Source organism: Humulus lupulus, chromosome 7 (genome assembly GCF_963169125.1).
Source record: "Humulus lupulus chromosome 7, drHumLupu1.1, whole genome shotgun sequence".
Classification (NCBI taxonomy): domain Eukaryota; kingdom Viridiplantae; phylum Streptophyta; class Magnoliopsida; order Rosales; family Cannabaceae; genus Humulus; species Humulus lupulus.
In genome coordinates this window covers 2,779,271-2,799,787 of record NC_084799.1, presented here as the reverse complement: position 1 = coordinate 2,799,787, position 20,517 = coordinate 2,779,271, and the positions used below count along the sequence as shown (strand labels likewise).

The window sequence follows — 20,517 nt, the reverse complement described above, 5'->3', positions numbered from 1 at the left end:
CTCTATTGTCTACGTTTTTGTATCCTACAATGGTGTTTGGGAATTACAAGGGAATAAGTGGATTTTCAAGGACCCTCAATGCATGGTGATACCGATGGAGGATACTGTAAAGTACTTGCAACTTCTTGATATATTGCACAAGGAACTTAAAGTTGATAAACAGATTTATGAGTTGAAATTGGAGGTTCCTTACACTTGTGGCGACCAACCGTTTACACCAGTTCATGTTGAAAGTGATCTTGGTATCCGTGCATTCTTAGGAGTAACATCTAAAGAAAGGTTGGCCTTGTGTGTCACTCCTGTTAAAAAGATGGGGGCTCGACGGCTCGATGGAGGTGGGGGTTCGATGGTTTTTGGGGGATTTTTGTGAGACTGAGAGAGAGAGAAACCGAGATTGAGCGAGAGAAGGCTGAGGTTGAATGGGAAGGGTATTTTGGGTATGAGGGAAAAGTTTAGCATTAATTTGAAAATATTGTTAGTGTTGGAATTTTTTGGTAATATTAGGTATTATTAGACATAAATAATGAAATTTCCCTATTGTATTAAGGATGACATGTGTTTGACGAAGTTATTGTTGAAATCACTTTCCAGAAATGCCATCTAATTTATTTCTTTGAACTAAAATGATGTTTAGAGTATTGCCAAAAAAAAAAAAAAAAAATGATGTTTCGAGCAATGATATTAATGTCGTTTGTAAGAACGCCAAAAACATTAATAATTTTTTGTCGTTTACAAGGTTGTAATCTTTCTCTTATCCTTGGTGTTTGTCTCTTTCTACTCTAGAATATCAGCACATAGACCTCTCTACCTCTCCGCTTCATTTGGCTTGGTCAAGTTTTTGTGGCGCCAAAATAATACTCTTTGCTGCTTCGATTTTCATTCATTAATGCTTCTGAATCTCAATGTTTCTTGATCTGGTTGTGTACTTTTTCCCGTTTAGACCTTAGATTTCTCCATCATAAGCTTCATTATTTTTTTCCCTCTTTTTCTGAGTCGTAAGAGTTCTTTAAAAGATTCAGTGATGGGTTTTATGCTAAACATGCACCCAAGGTTTATTTCATCAAATTAAGGTCAGTAATAAGTCTCGTTTCTTTTTCTGTCCCTCTGTCGGCAACCATGATGATCCTGGAAGTGGCGAGGTGAATTATCTACGAGAGTAGGGACATGGAACTGAACTCTGTTCTGTGCCCCAACTCATTGTTACCACTGTCCATCCCCAGAAGTACCCTTGTTCCTAGTTGTCTGAAATGCCAAGCTGCACTCAACTTCTTCGGCTCCACGAACCACTCAAGGCAGAGCAAAGGTGTTAAAGGACCCAGTTTTGAAGTAAAATTCGATAGTGAAAGCTCCATTCTTGAGTGCCCAGATCGTCTTAGAACTGGAGAAGAACTTTCCGGCGAGTCTTACAACCATTTAATTCGTGAATATTGTAAAGAAGGGAATGTAGACAGGGCGATGACTCTTTTGGCTCAGCTGGACGCCATGGGCTTTCATCCTAGCTTCGTATCTTATGCTTATTTGATTGAAGCTCTTGGTAGTGTTGGTAGGACTTTAGAAGCTGATTGTTTGTTTCAAGAAATGACTTGGGTTGGGTTTGAGCCAAAAGTAAAGCTTTACAACGTTTTGCTCAGAGGGTTTTTGAAGAAAGGCCTCTTAGGGACTGCGGTTAGAGTTTTGAGTGCAATGGACGAAAAGGGTATTCAGAGGAATCGAGAAACTTATGAGATTCTCTTGGATTACTATGTCAAAGCCGGGAGGTTGGATGATACTTGGTCTGTAATCAATGAGATGAAGGTAAAAGGGCTTCGGCTAAGCTCGTTTCTGTATGGGAAGGTTATTGGCTTGTATAGGGACAATGGGATGTGGAAGAAAGCTATGGACATAGTGGAAGAGATTAGGGAGATGGGGATGTCATTAGACAGACAAATTTACAATAGTGTAATTGACACGTTTGGTAAATATGGCGAGCTAGGTGAAGCCCTCCAAGTGTTTGAGAAAATGAAAGAAGAAAATGTGAAGCCTAATATAACAACTTGGAATTCTCTGATAATGTGGCATTGCAAGGCTGGGGATATTGGTATAGTGCTTAAGCTGTTCAATGAGATGCAGGAACAGGGATTATATCCCGATCCAAAGATCTTCGTTTCGATTATTAGCTATTTAGGAGAGCAAGGGAAGTGGGATGTAATGAGAAAGATGTTTGAGAGTATGAATTTTAGAGGGTACAAGAAAAGTGGGGTGATATATGCTGTTTTGGTTGATATATATGGGCAATATGGGAAATTTCAGAACGCTGAAGAGTGTATTTCTGCTCTAAAGTCAGAAGGTCTTCCGACTTCACCCAGCATATTTTGTGTGTTGGCTAATGCCTATGCTCAGCAGGTTTGCTCCTTTCAAATGTGCAAAGTCACCACTCACCATAAATCATTAAGTCGTTTGTAAGCTTAACATGTATTTGTGTAATCTTTGGGCTTTTGTGCGAAGATATGCTTCTATGTTTGTTGGGGAGCTAGAGGTGTTAAAACTCCTGAGTTCAAAATATGCTTATTATGGCTGCTGCTTTGTCAATTTTGATTAGTCAACTATATCTTAGTGTTTTTTTTACAAATGTTTTTATGGTGTGTAAACATTCTAGTTGTGAGGTCGGTATGAATGACTTACGATTCCTGTATCAATTCCATGAGGATTTTGATTGATAGTGAAAGAAAAAGGTGGTCTTGAAAGTCCCATTCACTTCTCATTATTAACTTCTTACTATGGCGTACAATATTTGCAGGGATTATACGATCAAACACTTAAGGTGCTTCAGCTCATGGAAACAGAGGGCATCGAACCTAATGTTGTAATGCTAAATGTGTTGATCAATGCATTTGGGATTGCTGGCAAACACTTGGAGGCTCTATCAATATACCAACATATAAAAGAAAGTGTAAGCCTCATTTTTCTGAATCAAATTCTTAGTCAGGCATGACAGAGTTCTAAACATCATAATTTTCTTGTTTTGTGAAGGGTTTGAGCCCCGATGTAGTTACTTATACTACCCTCATGAAAGCTTTCAGTCGGGCAAAGAAGTATGATAAGGTGCCTTCACGTACCTTGGTTGCTTTAGTTTCAAATACAGTGCAGCCTAGTTTTAGTTTATTTTGTTATTATTTTTCAAGGAAACAATTAATTCATATATGCAGAAAATAAAATTGATTTGGTTTGGCAGGTACCAGAGATATTCATGGAAATGGAGTCTGCTGGATGTACTCCTGATAGGAAGGCTAGACAGATGTTAAAAGTTGCTATGAATGTTCTTGAGCATAGCCAAATACATGTCTAACTTATAGACAGTTCTAGAGAAATTTATTTCAGCCCCATGATTAATGTAGAAGCTCTCAGTATATTGATTCATTTGGGGCTCTGAAATGGCCATCGGCAGAGCAAAATTTGTGTTGGGACGAGTACTGTGACGTTCTTGGCATAATAACCAAGTACCTTTTCACCATCCAGCTAAGCCAATGCATGGGTTAATCGACTGAGGAAGTGAAATATTAACGACTTGAACTTGAATTCTTCCTCCTAATTATGTCTCTTAAGTACAATACTATTATGTCAACTAGAGGGAGAGAAGAGAATGGCTTGTCTTTGGCAAAGTACCGTGCTGGCAACTTTCTGGGTTATTTGGTTGGAAAGAAATAGCAAGATCATCAGTTTTTGATGCAGCAAGTAGGGGAAAACAATTCTTAATTGTTGGTGCCAAAAATAAAGCAGCTGATTCAGTAGCAGGGGCAGCAAGAAAGGCTCGGTGTCATTATGTTAATAAAAAATGGCTTGGTGGTATGTTAACGAATTGGTATACTACAGAAACGAGACTTCATAAGTTCAGAGACTTGAGAGTCCTCTTGTTCTGTTGATTACCTTTGGGATAAAATTAGATTCTGGGTGGCTACTTGGGTATATAGGTTGAAAGGATTTGAGGATGTTTTTGTAGGGAATGGATGTATTTGTGGTCGTAAACTTTCTTGTTCTGGTTTTCTCTAGGGCTTTGTTTTTGTCTTATTTTTGTTTCCACGGTTTTCCTCCGCCAAAAGTTAGGGTTATTATTGATTTTGAGTGGAGGTCTTTCTGACCTCTGACTCTTCTTTTCAAAAAAAGAGTACAATACTATTACCGTGTATTATAATCACACTCATCTATGTACGTCCTTATCTTCTTTAGTTGCATTTATAATAAAGGGATGAAGATTAAGGTCCCCATGAACAGACATCCATGGACCATGTAGGTATAATTGTTAGAGATGCTATCTTTTCTAGTGTCTATTTTCTCTTTTTGCTTTGTGCCATAGTTGCAGTTCTAGGATTTTCATGCTTTGTTTCATGGGCCAGGCTTAGAAAAGTCAAAAGGTTTTACACTAACGTTCTGCTGTCTGAAAGGTGAACTCTTGACACTATGCAAGTGGTGATTTGGCGTGCTCTCATCTATTTCTTCATGATTGTTGTCCGAATTGCCAAGGTGAACTCTAATTCTTGTGTATGATTTAGTTGATTAAATAAGGTTGGCATATGAAGATTAAAATCTTAAAGAAGAAAAATAATACTGAGATAATGATACATACAAATGAGTTATTTACATGATTTTGTGAAAATGTAGCAGAATTAGATATAGAAATTAATGTGGCTACTAGTTTACACAACTAAATTAACTAATGGGTGAATTAATATTATTATATTGGAAAAGAAGGCTATATCAGTAAGATTATTGTTTCTTTAGTGAGTTTTGAATATCTTACATTTGTTATTTTGTTTATTACTTTTCACAAAATATTAAATCTTGTTTAGCTAGATAATTATGACAATATTGTATCTAATCTACATTCAATATTGAAAGATACATAGACATAGTTAATTGTTCAAGAGACTATTACAGTACAACTTAACAAAGACTCAAAAAGAGTTAGATGTTAATGGTAACGGAATAGGGCAATGGAGAAGGTGGAGCATCTACTTCAACAACTCCTTCAAGCATTTGAACAACCTTCCTCATGTTAGGTCTAAGAGATGGATTCTCTTGAATACACCACATAGACACCATCACGTAAGTCTCCAACTTCTTCTTATCATCTAAAGCTTCAGCATCATTATCAACAAGCACACCTAATGACCCTTCTGCGAAGCATTCATAAGCCCAATCTGTCAAGATCTCTTTCCCTTCCTCACCAATCTCCATTTCTACATTTCTTCTACAACAAACAATCTCAAGTAGTACCACTCCAAAGCTATACACATCCACCTTGGAAGTAATGGGCATGCTCCTAAACCATTCTGGCGCAACATAACCTTTTGTTCCTCTAATGGCTGTATTTGTCTGGCTTTGATTCATCATCAAAAGCTTGGCCAAACCAAAATCCGATATCTTGGCACTGTTGTAATCATCAAGAAGTATGTTCTGAGGCTTTATATCACAATGGATGATCTGACTGGTGCACTCCTCATGCAAATACAGTAGTCCTTTCGCTATGTCTAAAGCAATTCTAGCTCTTTGCTTCCAGCTGGGTTTTGAGTCTCCAAACACAAATTTTGCCAGAGTCCCATTTTGAAGGTACTCATACACCAGCAAACGGTTCTGTCCATCATCACAGTAACCAAGTAACCGAACCAGGTTTTTGTGATGTGTTTGAGCTATTACACTGACTTCATTTTTGAACTCTTTCTCAGTCTCTTGTACCACAAAATTTAGCTTCTTCACTGCTATTTCAATGACACTTGAATCCACATCCAGTGCTCCTTTATAAACAGTTCCAAAAGCTCCTCTTCCCAACTCTTCTTTAAACTCATCTGTGGCTTCCACAAGCTCTTCATAAGCAAAGCTACGCAAATTCAAGTTAGGTATGTTTTTGGGTGATGAAACCTTTTTCTTACTACCCTTCTTTTGGTTTATGAAGAAGAATCCTATACAAACTGTGGCTGCCAATAAAATATTAACAAAAACAGAAGTACCCAAAAGAGCTGCACCAACTCTGTTCAAAGTGTCTTGGTTTTTCCTCTTCTCTTCTGCATAAGGGACCCTAGGTAAGGTGACATTGTCTTTACGAACTTTGATAAACGCCCTCGAGTTAAGACCGCTGTCAAATCTGCCATTTGAGAGAGGCAGCTTCTTCTTCCAACATGTTCCATCTCTGAAGATAGCAACAGCACACAAACAATCTTTCAAGCAAGACTCTTTGCACGCGTCTCCATTGTAAGGCTTTAGTTCGACATAATCTGATAAGGGCCAATCTGCATTGGTCAGCTCCTCAACTTCATAGAGTTCTTCTTTGTTGGGAGTAAGCTCGTCTTCAGCGCAGCCTTGTATGAAATCTGGTTTGCAGCTTCCATACGTGTCATTAGGATCAATAAAAGAGAATTTTTTGGGGCATTGACAAGTTGGTCTTGAATCTGCGTTGAGCATACAAATACTGTTGTGTCCACAAACACCAATACCGGCTGAGACCAGAGAGTTTTGACATATATCATCTGGTTTGGACCAAAGAACAGTCCATTTCCCATTGGAGCTCTTGGGATGATAATATTGAGTGAAAACACCATCAAAGTTCAGAGTAGCTCTTATATAGTTGTCCCTTGACGAGACCGTGTTCTGGTCTAGACTTAATCTTTCGTTATTTTCTCTCAAAAGATATAGAATCCCTGATCATGAAACATATAAACAATAATAATATTATGGCATATGAACACAATTGTTACCTTATTTTTAAATATAAACCTTCCCTTTGTGTTTCAATAAATAAAATACATATTTTTCTATGTAGAAATGAGATGATAATAGCAGAGCATCCTGACTAGGTCGGCATCAAGCTAGTAGAGAAACATTCTTTCTGACTAGCTCGACACCTAACTCTAAAAACTATTTAATGTACTCTATCTAATAAATTATGGTAAATAACTTAGGATTATAAAAATAATAATTGAACCAACTAAACACTAAAGTGCGAACACTACCTTAGGTTGATGGTTGCAATTACTAAGGGCCACCTATGAAGAAGCCTATAGTGTATATATTTTTAGGACCACACATCAACTAAATATGAGATCGGTTAGTAGATTATAAGAACTCACAAGACTAGTCTTTTGAGATTGCATTCTACCTAAGTATAAGAAAAGAGATGCACACAATTTTGTCTAAAACAAAACTACACAAACCCAATGAATGAACAATATACCATAAAAATGAAAACACTTTCATCAAAACTAACAAACTATACATATCGTTATACCTGTCTCATTGAACACCAACCGAGTTCCGGCAGTGGACGAGTTAGTCCCCTCGTCGGTGTCACTTGCATAGTACGGACTATTCGCATTCTCAGTCGGCAAGTTAATGGAATTCATCACCAGATTCCCATCTTGCTGCAGCCTCAACTGGAATCTTCCTTTCGAAAACTCAGTCTCTCTTTGACGAGACGAAAGCCCTTCTCCACGGCTCATACTCTGACCAGGCAACAGCGTATCACTCGGGTGATCAAAGCTTTCCCACAGCTTCCCAGAACCATTCTCTTCAAAGATCACCATGTTGCCATCGTCGCCCATGACGGCGTGTGAGGCGTCTCCGCCTATTATCTCCGAACTCCATAGCTCTTGGCCTTGAGGATCAGCCAGCAGCAGCCCCCGGTCAGCGGTCAGGCTGACCCGCGACCCTCTCGGCGCCGCCGGCGAATCTGTGTTGGTGTACCAGACTATGGTTTTGTCTGGTATGTTTGCGTACCATATGGAGAGTAAGAAGAGGTCGTTTTGGTTTTCTAGTTTTCGAAAGCCGAAAGCGAAGTCGCCGGAGGAAGAAGTCCACGGCGATGAGTTGTCTGTTGCAGAGAGTGTTGTCCCGACTGTGATGTTGTTGTTGGTTTGAGAAATGGCTGCGTTTGGTAGAACAAGAAGAAGAAGAAGAAGAAGGAGATGAAGCTTAGTAAAAAGAGCCATTTTTGCTGTAAAATTTTCTGAGATTTTGCTGTACTATATATTGCATGAGAGATGAGTTTTTTTTTTTTGGTTTATAGAAAAGACTTTGGAGTCAATGGAATTTGTCTTTAAATTATTGAATTAGTCAAACTGATATTATTTGAAGGGCTAATTTTTATTGGAAAAACAATCATAATCATATTAATGAATTTTTCTAAGTGGATAGGAGAAAATGGGTGAATAAAACAAGGCCACACATCATGTTAGAATGGTCTATTCCTAGTCAACAAAGTTATTTAATTTGAAGGGAAAATTAAAATAGCTGTATTCAAAATTAGAATTTTCACTGTAGAATTTTCAAAATTAAAATAGCTGTATTCAAAATTAGAATTTTCACTGTAGAATTTTCAAAATTAAAATAGCTGTATTCAAAATTATGTGCATCCAATGAGTATTTGAGTATGTAAATATTTTCATTTTTGACATATTTTTCATGTATGGGAGTGGAGTGTAATCACATAATTGAATTCTCTCACACTAAAGATTTTGATATGAACGAGTTCAACACAAGACGAGTCAGAGGAAATTGTCATATTATTCACATAATAATTGTATATATCTAATGAGAGTATTTGTTATTTGAGCAAAACGACAGCAAACGAAAATACTGAATAAAACACAATTCTTGAGTAAAAAAAGACAATGCTAAAAAAATAATAAAGTTTAATAAAGAGGACGTCAAACGACGAAAATAATAAAAAAACGACATAATTATAATAAAACGACAAAAATGAAAAACGACCTTATTTTCTAAGAACGACAAGTACAATGAAAACGACAACACCTCAGAAAACGACAAAAAGTCATCACCCCGAGAAAACGACAATATTTTCTGAAAACCAAACAATAATTACTAAAAACAAAACAACGCAGCTTTGAAAACGACAATAAATGACACCACCGATTAAAAAAAAAACAATTTTTACTCAAAACGACAATAAACTACACCACCCCGATAAAAATGAATAACAAATTTAAAATGACAAAAATTTATGATCTCCACAACATCATATGCATCTTTTCCATAACTCATTAGTTCATCTTCTTTGCATCTTTGTATGAAATCTGGTGATTGGCACTACTCTTCCTTGTGTCAGATTGAATCTTATAGTTTTAGTAACTTGATTAGAACTTTCACTAACTTGTTAACAAATAAACATATTAGAGCTTAACCAATCCCACTTTAATTTTTAAAATAAATCTAACCAATCAAAAAAAAGAGAAAGAAAAATTAAAAAATGAATAACACGAACAATGTTATTTGTTTTCTTCTAATAAATATCCTTCCACCTCATCCACGTGACAAGTATCTATTCTAGCCACTTCTGTTGGAGTTGCTCTTAGAGCATTTCACAATGGGAGCAACTCTAATAGTAGCTTAAGTGATCTTATTATAATTTTTTTAATAAATCTAACCAATCAAAGAAAAAAAAAAAAAAAGCAACGTTGCCTATGTTATTTTAATAAAATCTCATCCACCTCATCCACCTATCCCATCACCTCACAAGTTACCCACCAAACAACTCCCATTGGAGTTGTCTTGTGAGCACTAATGAATCACAAATTAGATTTAACATCAACAATTAATGTTCAATATATCAACTTTAGGACATTAATTGCACAATAAATTAATATATTTTCTAAATAAAAAAAATTATATTTATAGAAAACTATGATAGTGGTATGGAAGTGGGCATTGAGAAAAAGTGACTCAAGGTGCACAAAGTGCGAATGAGATGGTTTCTTTTATGGTCAATTATATATTTTAGGGTTTATACATTTTTGGATCCTGTGTTTTTTTCTATTACTTGTTTGGACTTTGTATTTTGACAAATTACTTTTTGAATCCTATATTTTGTAAAATGGTTAAAATGGAACTCTAAACCCGATTTTGGTCAATGTTTTCTCAACTAAAATCACAAATAATTTACTAAACTAACAATTCAGAATAAAAATAAAATCATTCTGATTAAAAATTGTGTTATTATATTCAATTTTTTCTTCATCAAAATTGAGTTTAGGGTTCTATTTTAACAATTTTACAAAACATAGGGTTCTATTTTAACAATTTTACAAAATATAGGGTTCAAAAAATAATTTATTAAAACACAAGGTCTAAACAAGTAATAGAGAAAGACACAGTGTCTAAAAAAATATAAACCCATGATGGGAAGAAATTAAACACATCACATCACGATTTTCTAATGTTGCTTTTGATAAATTTTTCATATAAGAGTCATTTGAGTTTTTCAATTATTGATTTTTTGTTTTAATTTTAATATGGAAGATCACGTGCAATCGATGTATATATGTATATTTTTTTCAAATCAATTTTTGTATGTGGTTAACTTAAAATTGACGTTGTCGTTTATTCATGTTCCTATTGTTTTACTAAGGACATGTTATTGTCGTTTACAAATTAAGTAATTATTGAGTTTATTGAATGCTTGTCGTTTTTAAGTTGTTTAAGATTATGATACATTGTCGTTTTACATTTTATGAGTTTTTTTTTTTGTCTTGGTTGGTAGATAAATTGTAGTGAAAAGTTATAAAATAATATGATGCGACAATAGGTTCAATGTCGTTTTACATAGTTGACGGTGCATTAATTGCACTTTACCTTTCTTTCAATACTTAGATAGAATAATAAAATTTGCCACGATAAAAATAAATAAATAGTCATAGAATATATAGGAGTGGACAAAAGAAAGTCAAGTATGTTTGATGACAAATGTAAATTAAATTTTATGAATTTTAATTTAGATGGTGTTGCATCGAATTTGTTTCTTTTATATAACCTAACTAATGGAAAAATACTACTTGAATCATAAATAAATAATACTTCAATAGTTATTTCTGGAAAAAAAAAACGAAAAAAGTTGTTATAATAAGATAAAATACCGGTTTGATTTCTGTAGTTTGCCCGAATAATACTTGATTGACCACTATATTTTCTTAAAAGACAAATTGGTTCTCGTATTTTGTAAAACGAATCAAGTTAATACTTTCGATTTGATTTTTGTCAATTTTTTTTAAATGACCAAAATACTTTTAGGTTTTATTAATTAATGAAGAATTAATTGCGGCATAAATACTACATGTTTCCATTTTTTTATACTTATATATCACATTTTTTTTCGACAGATTACCAAACGTTATGATTTGTGCAATTCTGTCACTACCACTCCGTTACCTGAGAAAAAAAAGACATGTGTAGGACTCTGAATAAATCTCGTTTATTTAATTTGATATTCCGTTTCAATTAGTTTAATTATTTTTAAAAAACACAATAATCAAACCCTAAAATTCTCTTTTGGAAGAAGACGAACCTGATAATTATGCAAAGACACAATCCATAAAACCCAAATGAGAGATAGCAAAAAGATGAAGAGAGAAAAGGGAGGCTAGAGTGTATTGCAAAATGGAGAGAAAATTATTCTAGGTTACAAAACTAATAAGCCAAGCCTTTTATATAAGACAAAAGATATAAAATAACAATAATTAAGAAAAGACTAAAATGCCCTCAAATAAAAACTCTAACAGAACCAAACCAAAAGGCGTACTCTCTCGTTTGTTTCCTTTGATAAATACATAATAAATACAATAAATAGTATTCCTATAAAATAGGAAACTGAGCATGAAAAACCAAATCAGGAGGATTTGATTTCTTGGCTTTTAACACCATGCCAATGAGTCTTATTATGCAACTAACATTACTGGTGAAAGCTCTAATCCAGTGATTGCAACCACACTGATAGTTTTCAATGAGTCAGGCTACTACTTGTATGTTTCCAGAAGGAAGAGTTGTGTCAACAAGGGACTACTACGTTTGAGCAACAATTAGTTTTGATGGAATTTTCACACAGTATTTTCATCCCAGAAATTTTAGTAGCAATGTGAGTTGGACACCTCTTTGGTCTATACCAGATAACATATGCATTTCAACTGTTGTTTGGGCAGGTATTGGAGTTTGTGGGTACAATACCATTTGCAGCCTCAAGGAGGACAAGGGACCAAATTGTGAATGCTTAGAAGGGTACTCTCTAATCAATCCTGATGACAGTTATGGAAGTTGTAAACCAGATTTCATTCAAGGCTGTAAGGAAGATGAGATAACTAGTTCTGGGAAAGATGCATATGATATTGTGGAGCTCAGGAATGCTGGTTGGCCCGGATCAGATTACATTAGAATAGCATCTTCCACTAAAGAAGCCTGCAAAAAATCTTGTTTGAATGGCTGTTTATGTGCTGTTGCTGTTCTAAGAGGAGGGACTTGTTGGAAGAAGAGGTTTCCCTTGTCAAATGGGAGAGTGGATAACAGCCGTCCATCTATTGCTTTGATCAAAATTCGAAAGAGTAACTCTACTATCTTATCTAAGCATCCTGTTACAAAAGTGATCAAGAAAAACCAGAGTGGTTTGATCCGAGTTACATTGGGGATATTAAGTGCCTCTTTATATGTTAACTTTATGTTACTTGGTGCAATTTGTATGGGGTTCCTGAATCAAATACAAAGAACTTGAAGAAGCCACAGACGGTTTCAAAGATGAATTGGGACCAAGGAACTTGCTTTGGGAATTGAAAAAGGGCTCTTATATTTACATGAGGAGTTCAGCAGTCAGATCATCCATTGTGATATAAAGCCTCAGAACATACTTCTTGATGAGTACAACAATGCCAAGATATCATACTTTGGTTTGGCCAAACTTTTGATGATGAATCAGAGCCGTACACACACAGCCATTAGAGGGACAAATTAAAGGGTGTGTTGCACCAGAGTGGTCTAGAAGCACGGCCATTACTTCTAAGGTGGATGATTATAGCTTTGGAGTGGTACTACTTGAGATTGTTTGTTGTAGAAGAAATGTGGATATGGAGGCTGGTGTGGAGGGGAGAGAGATATTGACAAATTGGGCTTATGATTGCTTCAGAGAAGGGATTTTGGATGTTCTTGTGGATTATGAAACTGAGGCTTTAGCTGATAAGAAGAGGTTTGAGATTTATGTGATGGTGTCCTTGTGGTGTGTCCAAGAAAATCCACCTCTTAGACCCAATATGAGAAGGGTTGTTCAGATGCTTGAAGGAGTAGTTGAAGTGAGTGCTCCACCATGTCCCTTACCATTTTAGACAACCATCATCTTATCATCTGGTACAAGGGTTGTTTATTGTGATAATATTGCACACTATCATGAGTTATATGTATAAATATATGCAATATTAGGATAATGAATTAACTATTTGTATAAAGCCAGCAATATGTAATTTATTAGATGATTTTGATCTAGTGCATGGATGTTATATGTAGCATTACATTGTTCTTTTTGGCCATTACAAAACATCATCATCATCATCGTTATTATTATTTATTTTTTTATGAAAATAGAGAAGCATCAGTCAGTAGTTGCTGACTCTAAAGAGTTTTCTACTGTTATCCAATATATAAAAATAATACAAAATACATAATTAAAAATTAAAAATAAAATATGAACTAGCTAAACACCCCCCAAAAAGGGTATACATAGATTTGTCAAAACAAAACTACTAAAATTGTGATATAGCAAAGTCTTGGTAGATTATATGCTTTTCATGAATTGGTGATGCTATTATTAACAACATAATCTTCAAGCTTGCTTTATATGACTTTTCATGAAGGGTTCACCTATTGAATGGACCATTTATCACTCTTTCCTTGTCATGGCTTTTTGTGGAGCCTGTGATTTGCTTTCAAAACAATCATATACCAGAATAGTGTTTAAACCATTCAGGTGCTATATAACATTTGGTTTTATCAGAGGATTGCTCAAATCGTGGTGGTTTCAGAATTGTACAGATCATAAATAAACATGTGTATTAATTAGTAGACATAATAGTAGAAATATATAAACGAAAAATTCAACAAAAGTACATTTGTAAGAGTTTAGATAGAATTAGAACTTACAGCAGCACACAAGCAATCAACACTTAGCCAATCAGAACTCTCAACAGTTAGATCCTAGCAACGAGCTTCATGTTGGTTGAGATTCAAGCATCTGAACAACCGTTCTCATATTTGGTCTAAGAAATGGATTTGAATATAATCATTCAAGATATTATTTTTAAATTGAAAGTTAGGCTTTTTCTGGGACCCTCACAATTAGTTCACCCTGTGGGTCCCACTAATTTGCAAGTGTCAAATTTGTGTTTTTCCTACTGTAGGTGGTAGTGAAAAATAAGGGTATTAAGGTAATTGAATGTGTATTTGACTGTATAGTTGAGGATATTATAGTAATTTTGATAAAAAGTTGTAGTTATTTACGAGATTGGCTACGTAATGGATTGAATGCTACTAAGTAATTGATAATTCAATTTGTAGAATGCTATTATAGTCGAACGTAACAAACATTGATACTTATGAAGTATTATTATATCACTGTGTTTATTAATTGTTTCAATAGTGATGTTTATTTCTTTCACTGATGGATTAGTAGAGCATGAGCAGAATATAGTATTATAATATATTAAGTAAATATTTGAATGATCAAGAGTTATTATTTGCATTTTTAAATTTTGCTTGTTATTTTCTGTTTTTACTTAAATTAGTAGGAATTAGAGTTATTTAAGAAATTGGCTATGTAATGTGTTGGGCGGCGCTGCTAAGTAATTAATACACGATTTTTCAAAAAACTGTTTTAGTGTAACATAACAAAAACTGATACCTTTGAATTATTTTTATATGAATTTGTTTATTAAGTTTTGAAGGTGCAATATCTAACTTCTTGAATGAAGAAATTAATCTACTAGAACGAAAGAGACAATTAAAGCAAAGTAAAATCACACATAGAATTTTACAAGCTTCATCTGCACTGGAACAAATTCCAGCCGACTAGTGTTTGGGTCGGGTAAGATGTAACTTTCACTAACAAATCAAATGTTAAGTACAATGACTAGTTCTGAAATGAAATCAACATCTTAACACCACTAAAATTACAGATTACCCTAAAAACTTGAGTAACCACTCAAGAACAGTTTCCAAATCCCTTGGAACTTATGAATCGAATCCCTCGATTCAAAAACGCTCAAGATCCCCTTGAGCACGCTAGTTGAATCCCTCTACTAGCCAGATCCGAACTCCCTTCGAATCAGATCAGAACTTCACACCGCTATGCAACAAGCTTCACCTCCAACAATGGTGAACCTGCGAAAACACAAGAAAGAAAGGAGAAACCAAGAGAGAAAAACAAGATTCTGTTTTCTCAACAAAATGAACAACTAACAAAAAAGGGTTAGGTTGTTAGGAACATATTATTATATTTATAGCAACCCTAACCACTAACTAATTAACAAAACGACCAGCTAAAAAGATTTAACATGTTTCTAAATATACTGACACAAGCTGACGTGTACTCATTAATCTACAGCACCCAGTAGATGTAACTCGAGACTAAGTAGTACGAACAGAGACAACATATGCAAAATTCAATTCAAAGACTGATCAACAAACTCTGTACATGAAACAACACAGACATATTTTGACAATCATAACAAAAAGGCTGTTACAAGTTTCATTGCTGAAGTTTATTTCTTTGACTAATAAATGAGCTACTTCCGGGAAGTTGCTTATGGTGGCCCACCATACCTATGCTATTGTTACATCAAAGAAGCTGTAAAAAGCTTATGGAAAGATGTTTTCTTTGAATGAAAATGTTTATTTGTTGACCATGATTTTTAATACAAGAATCTTTAAAGGCTTAATTACATGTTTTAGTCCAAATGATTCATTTAGCAAGTCCGATACAAATTTTAAATACACGTGGTAACAGATCCTAATTAGCAATGACTTAATTTCTGAATAGATGACTAAGAAGCCTACCTCTAGATAGATGACTAATAAGTCACTCTCTAAATAGATGACTAATAAGTCTATCTCTGGGGATCCGCTCCCTAAGCCATGTGACCTACCCCTAAGGGTCACGACGCGTCTCTAAGACGGCAAAATACAAAAAATGGCTCCACCAGTAGAGCAAAAAAAAGTAGCTTATATAATTTTTTGCTTTTAAAAATACCAGCCTTTTAAGTTTTTTATTTGCAAAACTTAGGTAATTTTTATGTAATTATACATGATCAGGAGAGTAGGGTATTAAACATATTATGTAATTGAGTTTTTTTTAGTAAGATATGTAATTGAAATATTAGTTATGCTATGCTATGTAAACAAAACAAGAATGTATTAGTTATGCTATGCTATCAAAATGCTCTCAATTATATGAGTTCCAAATTTATATTTAATTACTTAATTAGGTATAACTAATGGTAGTTTGGTCATATTGACAAAATTTTATTTATCAAATCAAAGTATAAGGTACCAAATATGTATGATTTTAAAATACAGGGTACCATATGATCATTATTGAAGATAGAAGGTATCAAAACGATACTTTGCAAAAATACAGGGTACTAAACGAGTAAATTCCAATTTTTTTTTATGACATAATCGTGTTGATAGTAGGCTTTCATAACGATTCAATGCCTTCTTTTAATCACCCATTTTTTCTTGTTAACTATTCTAATAATATGAAACGACTTATCAAAAATTCATTAATATGAATATGACGTTTTCCAATAAAATTTAGACCTTTACATAATATCAATTGACTTTTCTAACATAAGACAAGCTCTATTGACTCCAAAATTCAAAGAAATAAAAACAAAAACAAAAAATTCATCTCATGCAATGGTACACTTGTACTACTATTAAACTAATTAAAATAGTATTTTAATATATTTTCATTTTTAAATTAGTTATTACATATTTTTATATTTTAATTATCTTTTATTTTTAAAATTACCATAGGATTTATAAATGGAAAAAAAATGATTTTGTTAATTATTTTAATGGTTTTGTATTTAACTGTAAGTGAATATAGAATTTAAGTATTTTAGCATAAATTTTCTATTCAAAACTAAGACCTTAAATGTTGGTACCTATGGAGTGGAAGTAAAAGTAGAGTTTTTTGGTACTTCTACCGCGACCTTAAATGTTGGTATCTATGTAGTGGAAGTAAAAGTAGAGTTTTTTGGTACTTCTACCGTGAATTTTTTTTTTTTTGTTTCTCTGTGTAAGTAAATACAAAATTTAAGTATTTTAGCTGTTATTTTTCCTTAATTTTATTTGATAAATTGGTTTGTGATCATGATACTTGATAACAAAGATTATAGCTTAAGAAAGAGAGAGAATAAATGAATTTTCAAGCAAAGCCATAATTTTACTTCTAAAAATTGGAGGCTTTTAATAATAATAATAAGAAAATACATAGACATGATCAATTATTTAGTACAAATTAACTACCAATTAGTAGACATTATTTAGCAAAGACTTGAAAAAGACAAAGGGATTTCAAGTTCAAGTGGTTATGGAATATGGAGTTGGGCATGGTGGAACATGTACTTCCACAACTCCTTCAAGCATTTGAGTAACCTTTCTCATATTTGGTCTAAGAGATGGATTTTCTTGAACACACCACATAGACACCATCACATATGTCTCCAACTTCTTCTTATCTTCCAAAGCTTCAACTTCATAATCTACCAGAACATCTAATGACCCTTCTCTGAAGCAATCATAAGCCCAGTCTGTCAATATCTCTTTCCCTTCCACACTTGTCTCCATATCCAGTACATTTCTTCTACAACAAATGATCTCAAGCAACACCACACCAAAGCTATACACATCCACTTTAGAAGTAATGGCCATGTTCCTAAACCACTCTGGTGCAACATACCCTTTTGTTCCTCTAATGGCTGTATGTGTATGACTCTGATTAATCATCAAAAGTTTGGCCAAACCGAAATCAGATATCTTGGCATTGTTGTACTCATCAAGAAGTATGTTTTGAGGCTTTATATCACAATGAATGATCTGAGTGTTGCACTCCTCGTGTAAATATAAGAGCCCTTTTGCAATTCCTAAAGCAAGTTCACTTCTTTGGTTCCAACAAGGCCTTATGATGCCACCAAACAAAAAGCTTGCTAGAGTGTTATTGCTCAAGTACTCGTACACCAACAAACGATTAGCTCCATCATTACAATATCCTAGTAGGCGAACAAGATTCTTGTGATGTATCTGGCCAATGGATTTCAATTCAGCCTTGAATTCTCTTTCACCATCTTTTAGTATTGAACTCAATTTTTTCACAGCCACGGCAATGCTAGCATTAGTTTGTATGAGGTGGCCTTTGTAAACAATGCCAAAAGATCCATGTCCCAGTTCATCTTTGAAATCATCTGTGGCTTCTTCCAGTTCTTTGTAGCTATAGCATCGCAAATTCGATTCAGGATCATCTTGTGGAGATGGAGACCTTTCACTCTTCTTCTTGCGAGTGAACAAAATCCCCATACAAATTGCACCAAGTAACATAAAGTTAACACATACAGATCCACTTAATATTCCTAGTATGACATGGATCAAACCATTCTGGTTTTTCTTGATCACTTTCGGTACAAATAAAGTAGGAAAAGTAGAGTTACCCTTGCGAATTTTGATGAAAGCAATAGATGGATTAGTATTATCCACTCTCCCATTTGACAAAGGAAACCTCTTCTTCCAACAGGTACCTCCTCTGAGAACAGCAGCAACACATAAACAGTCAGTCAAGCAAGAATCTTTGCAGGTTTCTCTAGTGGAAGATGATATTTTCATGTAATCAGCTGATCCAGGCCAACCACCATTCCTGAGCTCCACAACATCATAAGCATCTTTCCCAGAACTAATTAGCTCATCTTCTTTGCAGCCTTGTATGAAATCTGGTTTACAACTTCCATAACTGTCATTAGGATTGATTAGAGAGTACCCTTCTAAGCATTCACACTTTGGTCTCTTATCTTCCTTGAGGCTGCAAATGGCATTATACCCACAAACTCCAATACCTGCTGAAACATAGGTTGAAAAGCAAATGTTATTTGGTATAGACCAAAGAGGTGTCCAACTTACATTGCTACTGAATTTCTTAGGATGAAAATATTGTGTGAAAACTCCATCAAAACTAATTGTTGCTCGAACGTAGTTGTCCCTTGGTGACACTACTCTTCCTTGTGTCAGATTGAACATCTCGCTATTCCCTATTGAAACATACAAGTAGCCTGACTCATTGAAGACTGCTTGTGTGGTTGCAGTCATTGGATTAGATCTTCCACCAGTGATGTCACTTGCATAATAAGGTTCATTGGCCAAGTCAGAAGGCAAGTTTATTGTCTTGAGCACAACATTCCCATCTTTTCGTAAACAAAACTGGAACCTTCCTTTGGAAAAGTTAGTCTCTGATTGATGAGATGAAAGGACTTGTCCAATGTCCAATACTTGACTTGGCAAAATGGTATCTGTTGGATACTTAAAGCTTTCCCATAACTTCTCTGAGTTGTTATCTTCAATAATGAAGTTGCCTTCATCACTCATGACACCACGAGCAGTGTCTCCAACAATGGACTCTGATTTCCATAGCTCTTGGCCTTGAGGATTAGTCAACAAAAGCCCATGATTGGCACTGAGGTTGAGTTGAGATCCCCTCGGCACCATGACCGGGTCTGTTTCTCCATTTGCATGCCAAACTATGGTTTTGTCAGGTATGTTGGCATACCATATGCACAGCAAGAAGAGGATATCATCATCTTGGTTTCTAAGCTGACGAAACCCGAAAGCAAAATCGCCATTCTGAGAGAGCCAAGGGGAAGAATTCTCTGCTGCAAAGAGGGAAGCTCCCAAGTTCACTTTGCCATTATTGGTTTGAGCAAAAACATAGTTTGTTGACAGAAAAAAGAGCAAGGGAATAAGAAGGAATACAAGTTGAGAAGACAGAGTCATTGATGTCCAAGCAAAGCAAATTAAGACAAGACAAGGATACATTCAACTTTGTCACTTGTTATGATTTGGGTCTCTTTATTTTTACTTTTATATTGAGTAATCGAGAGGCACATAATTAACTTAAGCGTGCATAAGAAGTTCAAATCACTGCGTGTTGTTTAGCTCAATGCATGTGTAGCTATTCAGAAATTAATAAGAGTCATGGTCGTAAATGTTGAAATTTGTGTGTCACCAATCTCAAGTTAGAATATTAAATGACATACTGGATTAAATTATTATATTAAATGGCATATTTGGTATTAAAGGTTGACTCTTATAATTGTATTTTCTAATACAAGTGACTTGAAAGTATCAGGAAATAACGCATCTGATTTAGCCAGATTATTTGACACGGTAGGATTTAAGTCTTACATACAAAGTACACCACAAACTAATACCAGCCTTAGCAAAATTTGAAAAAGAAAATGGAGTTTCAAGCATCTGAACAACCCTTCTCATATTTGGTCTAAGAAATGGATTTTCTTGAACACAGCACATGCACATGGAAACCATCACTACATACATCTCAAGCCTCTCCTTATCAGCTAAAGCATCAACTTCATAATCCACAAGAACATCCAATGACCCTTCTCTAAAACAATCATAAGCCCAATCTGTCAGTATCTTTTTTTTCCCTTCTCCACCAATCTC

At 34.7% G+C, this 20,517-nt stretch overlaps 3 protein-coding genes and 1 long non-coding RNA gene across 4 annotated transcripts; 1 reads left to right on the top strand and 3 right to left on the bottom strand.

The window, feature by feature from the left end:
• The first annotated feature begins 771 nt into the window (after positions 1-771).
• On the top strand, positions 772-4,614 carry LOC133790329 (pentatricopeptide repeat-containing protein CRP1, chloroplastic-like). Its single transcript, XM_062227932.1, has 4 exons — positions 772-2,382; positions 2,777-2,929; positions 3,010-3,081; positions 3,212-4,614. The coding sequence occupies exons 1-4, from the start codon at positions 1,165-1,167 to the stop codon at positions 3,323-3,325; spliced, it is 1,557 nt and encodes a 518-aa protein (XP_062083916.1). The 5' UTR covers positions 772-1,164; the 3' UTR covers positions 3,326-4,614.
• A 217-nt stretch (positions 4,615-4,831) lies between these two features.
• Positions 4,832-8,008, bottom strand: LOC133790328 (G-type lectin S-receptor-like serine/threonine-protein kinase RLK1). The gene is made up of 2 exons (XM_062227931.1): positions 7,256-8,008; positions 4,832-6,668 (listed from the first exon to the last, which is right to left on the bottom strand). The coding sequence occupies exons 1-2, from the start codon at positions 7,953-7,955 to the stop codon at positions 4,939-4,941; spliced, it is 2,430 nt and encodes an 809-aa protein (XP_062083915.1). The 5' UTR covers positions 7,956-8,008; the 3' UTR covers positions 4,832-4,938.
• A 5,245-nt stretch (positions 8,009-13,253) lies between these two features.
• LOC133790327 (uncharacterized) lies at positions 13,254-14,056 on the bottom strand. Its single transcript, XR_009873998.1, has 2 exons — positions 13,933-14,056; positions 13,254-13,762 (listed from the first exon to the last, which is right to left on the bottom strand). It is a non-coding gene; the product is annotated as an uncharacterized LOC133790327 (long non-coding RNA).
• A 2,918-nt stretch (positions 14,057-16,974) lies between these two features.
• On the bottom strand, positions 16,975-20,220 carry LOC133790326 (G-type lectin S-receptor-like serine/threonine-protein kinase RLK1). Its single transcript, XM_062227930.1, has one exon. The coding sequence runs from the start codon at positions 19,867-19,869 to the stop codon at positions 17,374-17,376; it is 2,496 nt and encodes an 831-aa protein (XP_062083914.1). The 5' UTR covers positions 19,870-20,220; the 3' UTR covers positions 16,975-17,373.
• Positions 20,221-20,517: the final 297 nt, after the last annotated feature.

Excerpts from the sequence above, each read along its gene's own strand:
- LOC133790328 (XM_062227931.1), bottom strand. The coding sequence starts at position 7,955 with ATGGCTCTTTTTACTAAGCTTCATCTCCTTCTTCTTCTTCTTCTTCTT. Across the intron at positions 6,669-7,255 it reads GTTGGTGTTCAATGAGACAG|GGATTCTATATCTTTTGAGA; the intron begins GTATAACGATAT and ends TTTCATGATCAG.
- LOC133790326 (XM_062227930.1), bottom strand. The coding sequence starts at position 19,869 with ATGTATCCTTGTCTTGTCTTAATTTGCTTTGCTTGGACATCAATGACT.
- LOC133790329 (XM_062227932.1), top strand. The coding sequence starts at position 1,165 with ATGGAACTGAACTCTGTTCTGTGCCCCAACTCATTGTTACCACTGTCC. Across the intron at positions 2,383-2,776 it reads CTAATGCCTATGCTCAGCAG|GGATTATACGATCAAACACT; the intron begins GTTTGCTCCTTT and ends CAATATTTGCAG. Across the intron at positions 2,930-3,009 it reads ACCAACATATAAAAGAAAGT|GGTTTGAGCCCCGATGTAGT; the intron begins GTAAGCCTCATT and ends TGTTTTGTGAAG.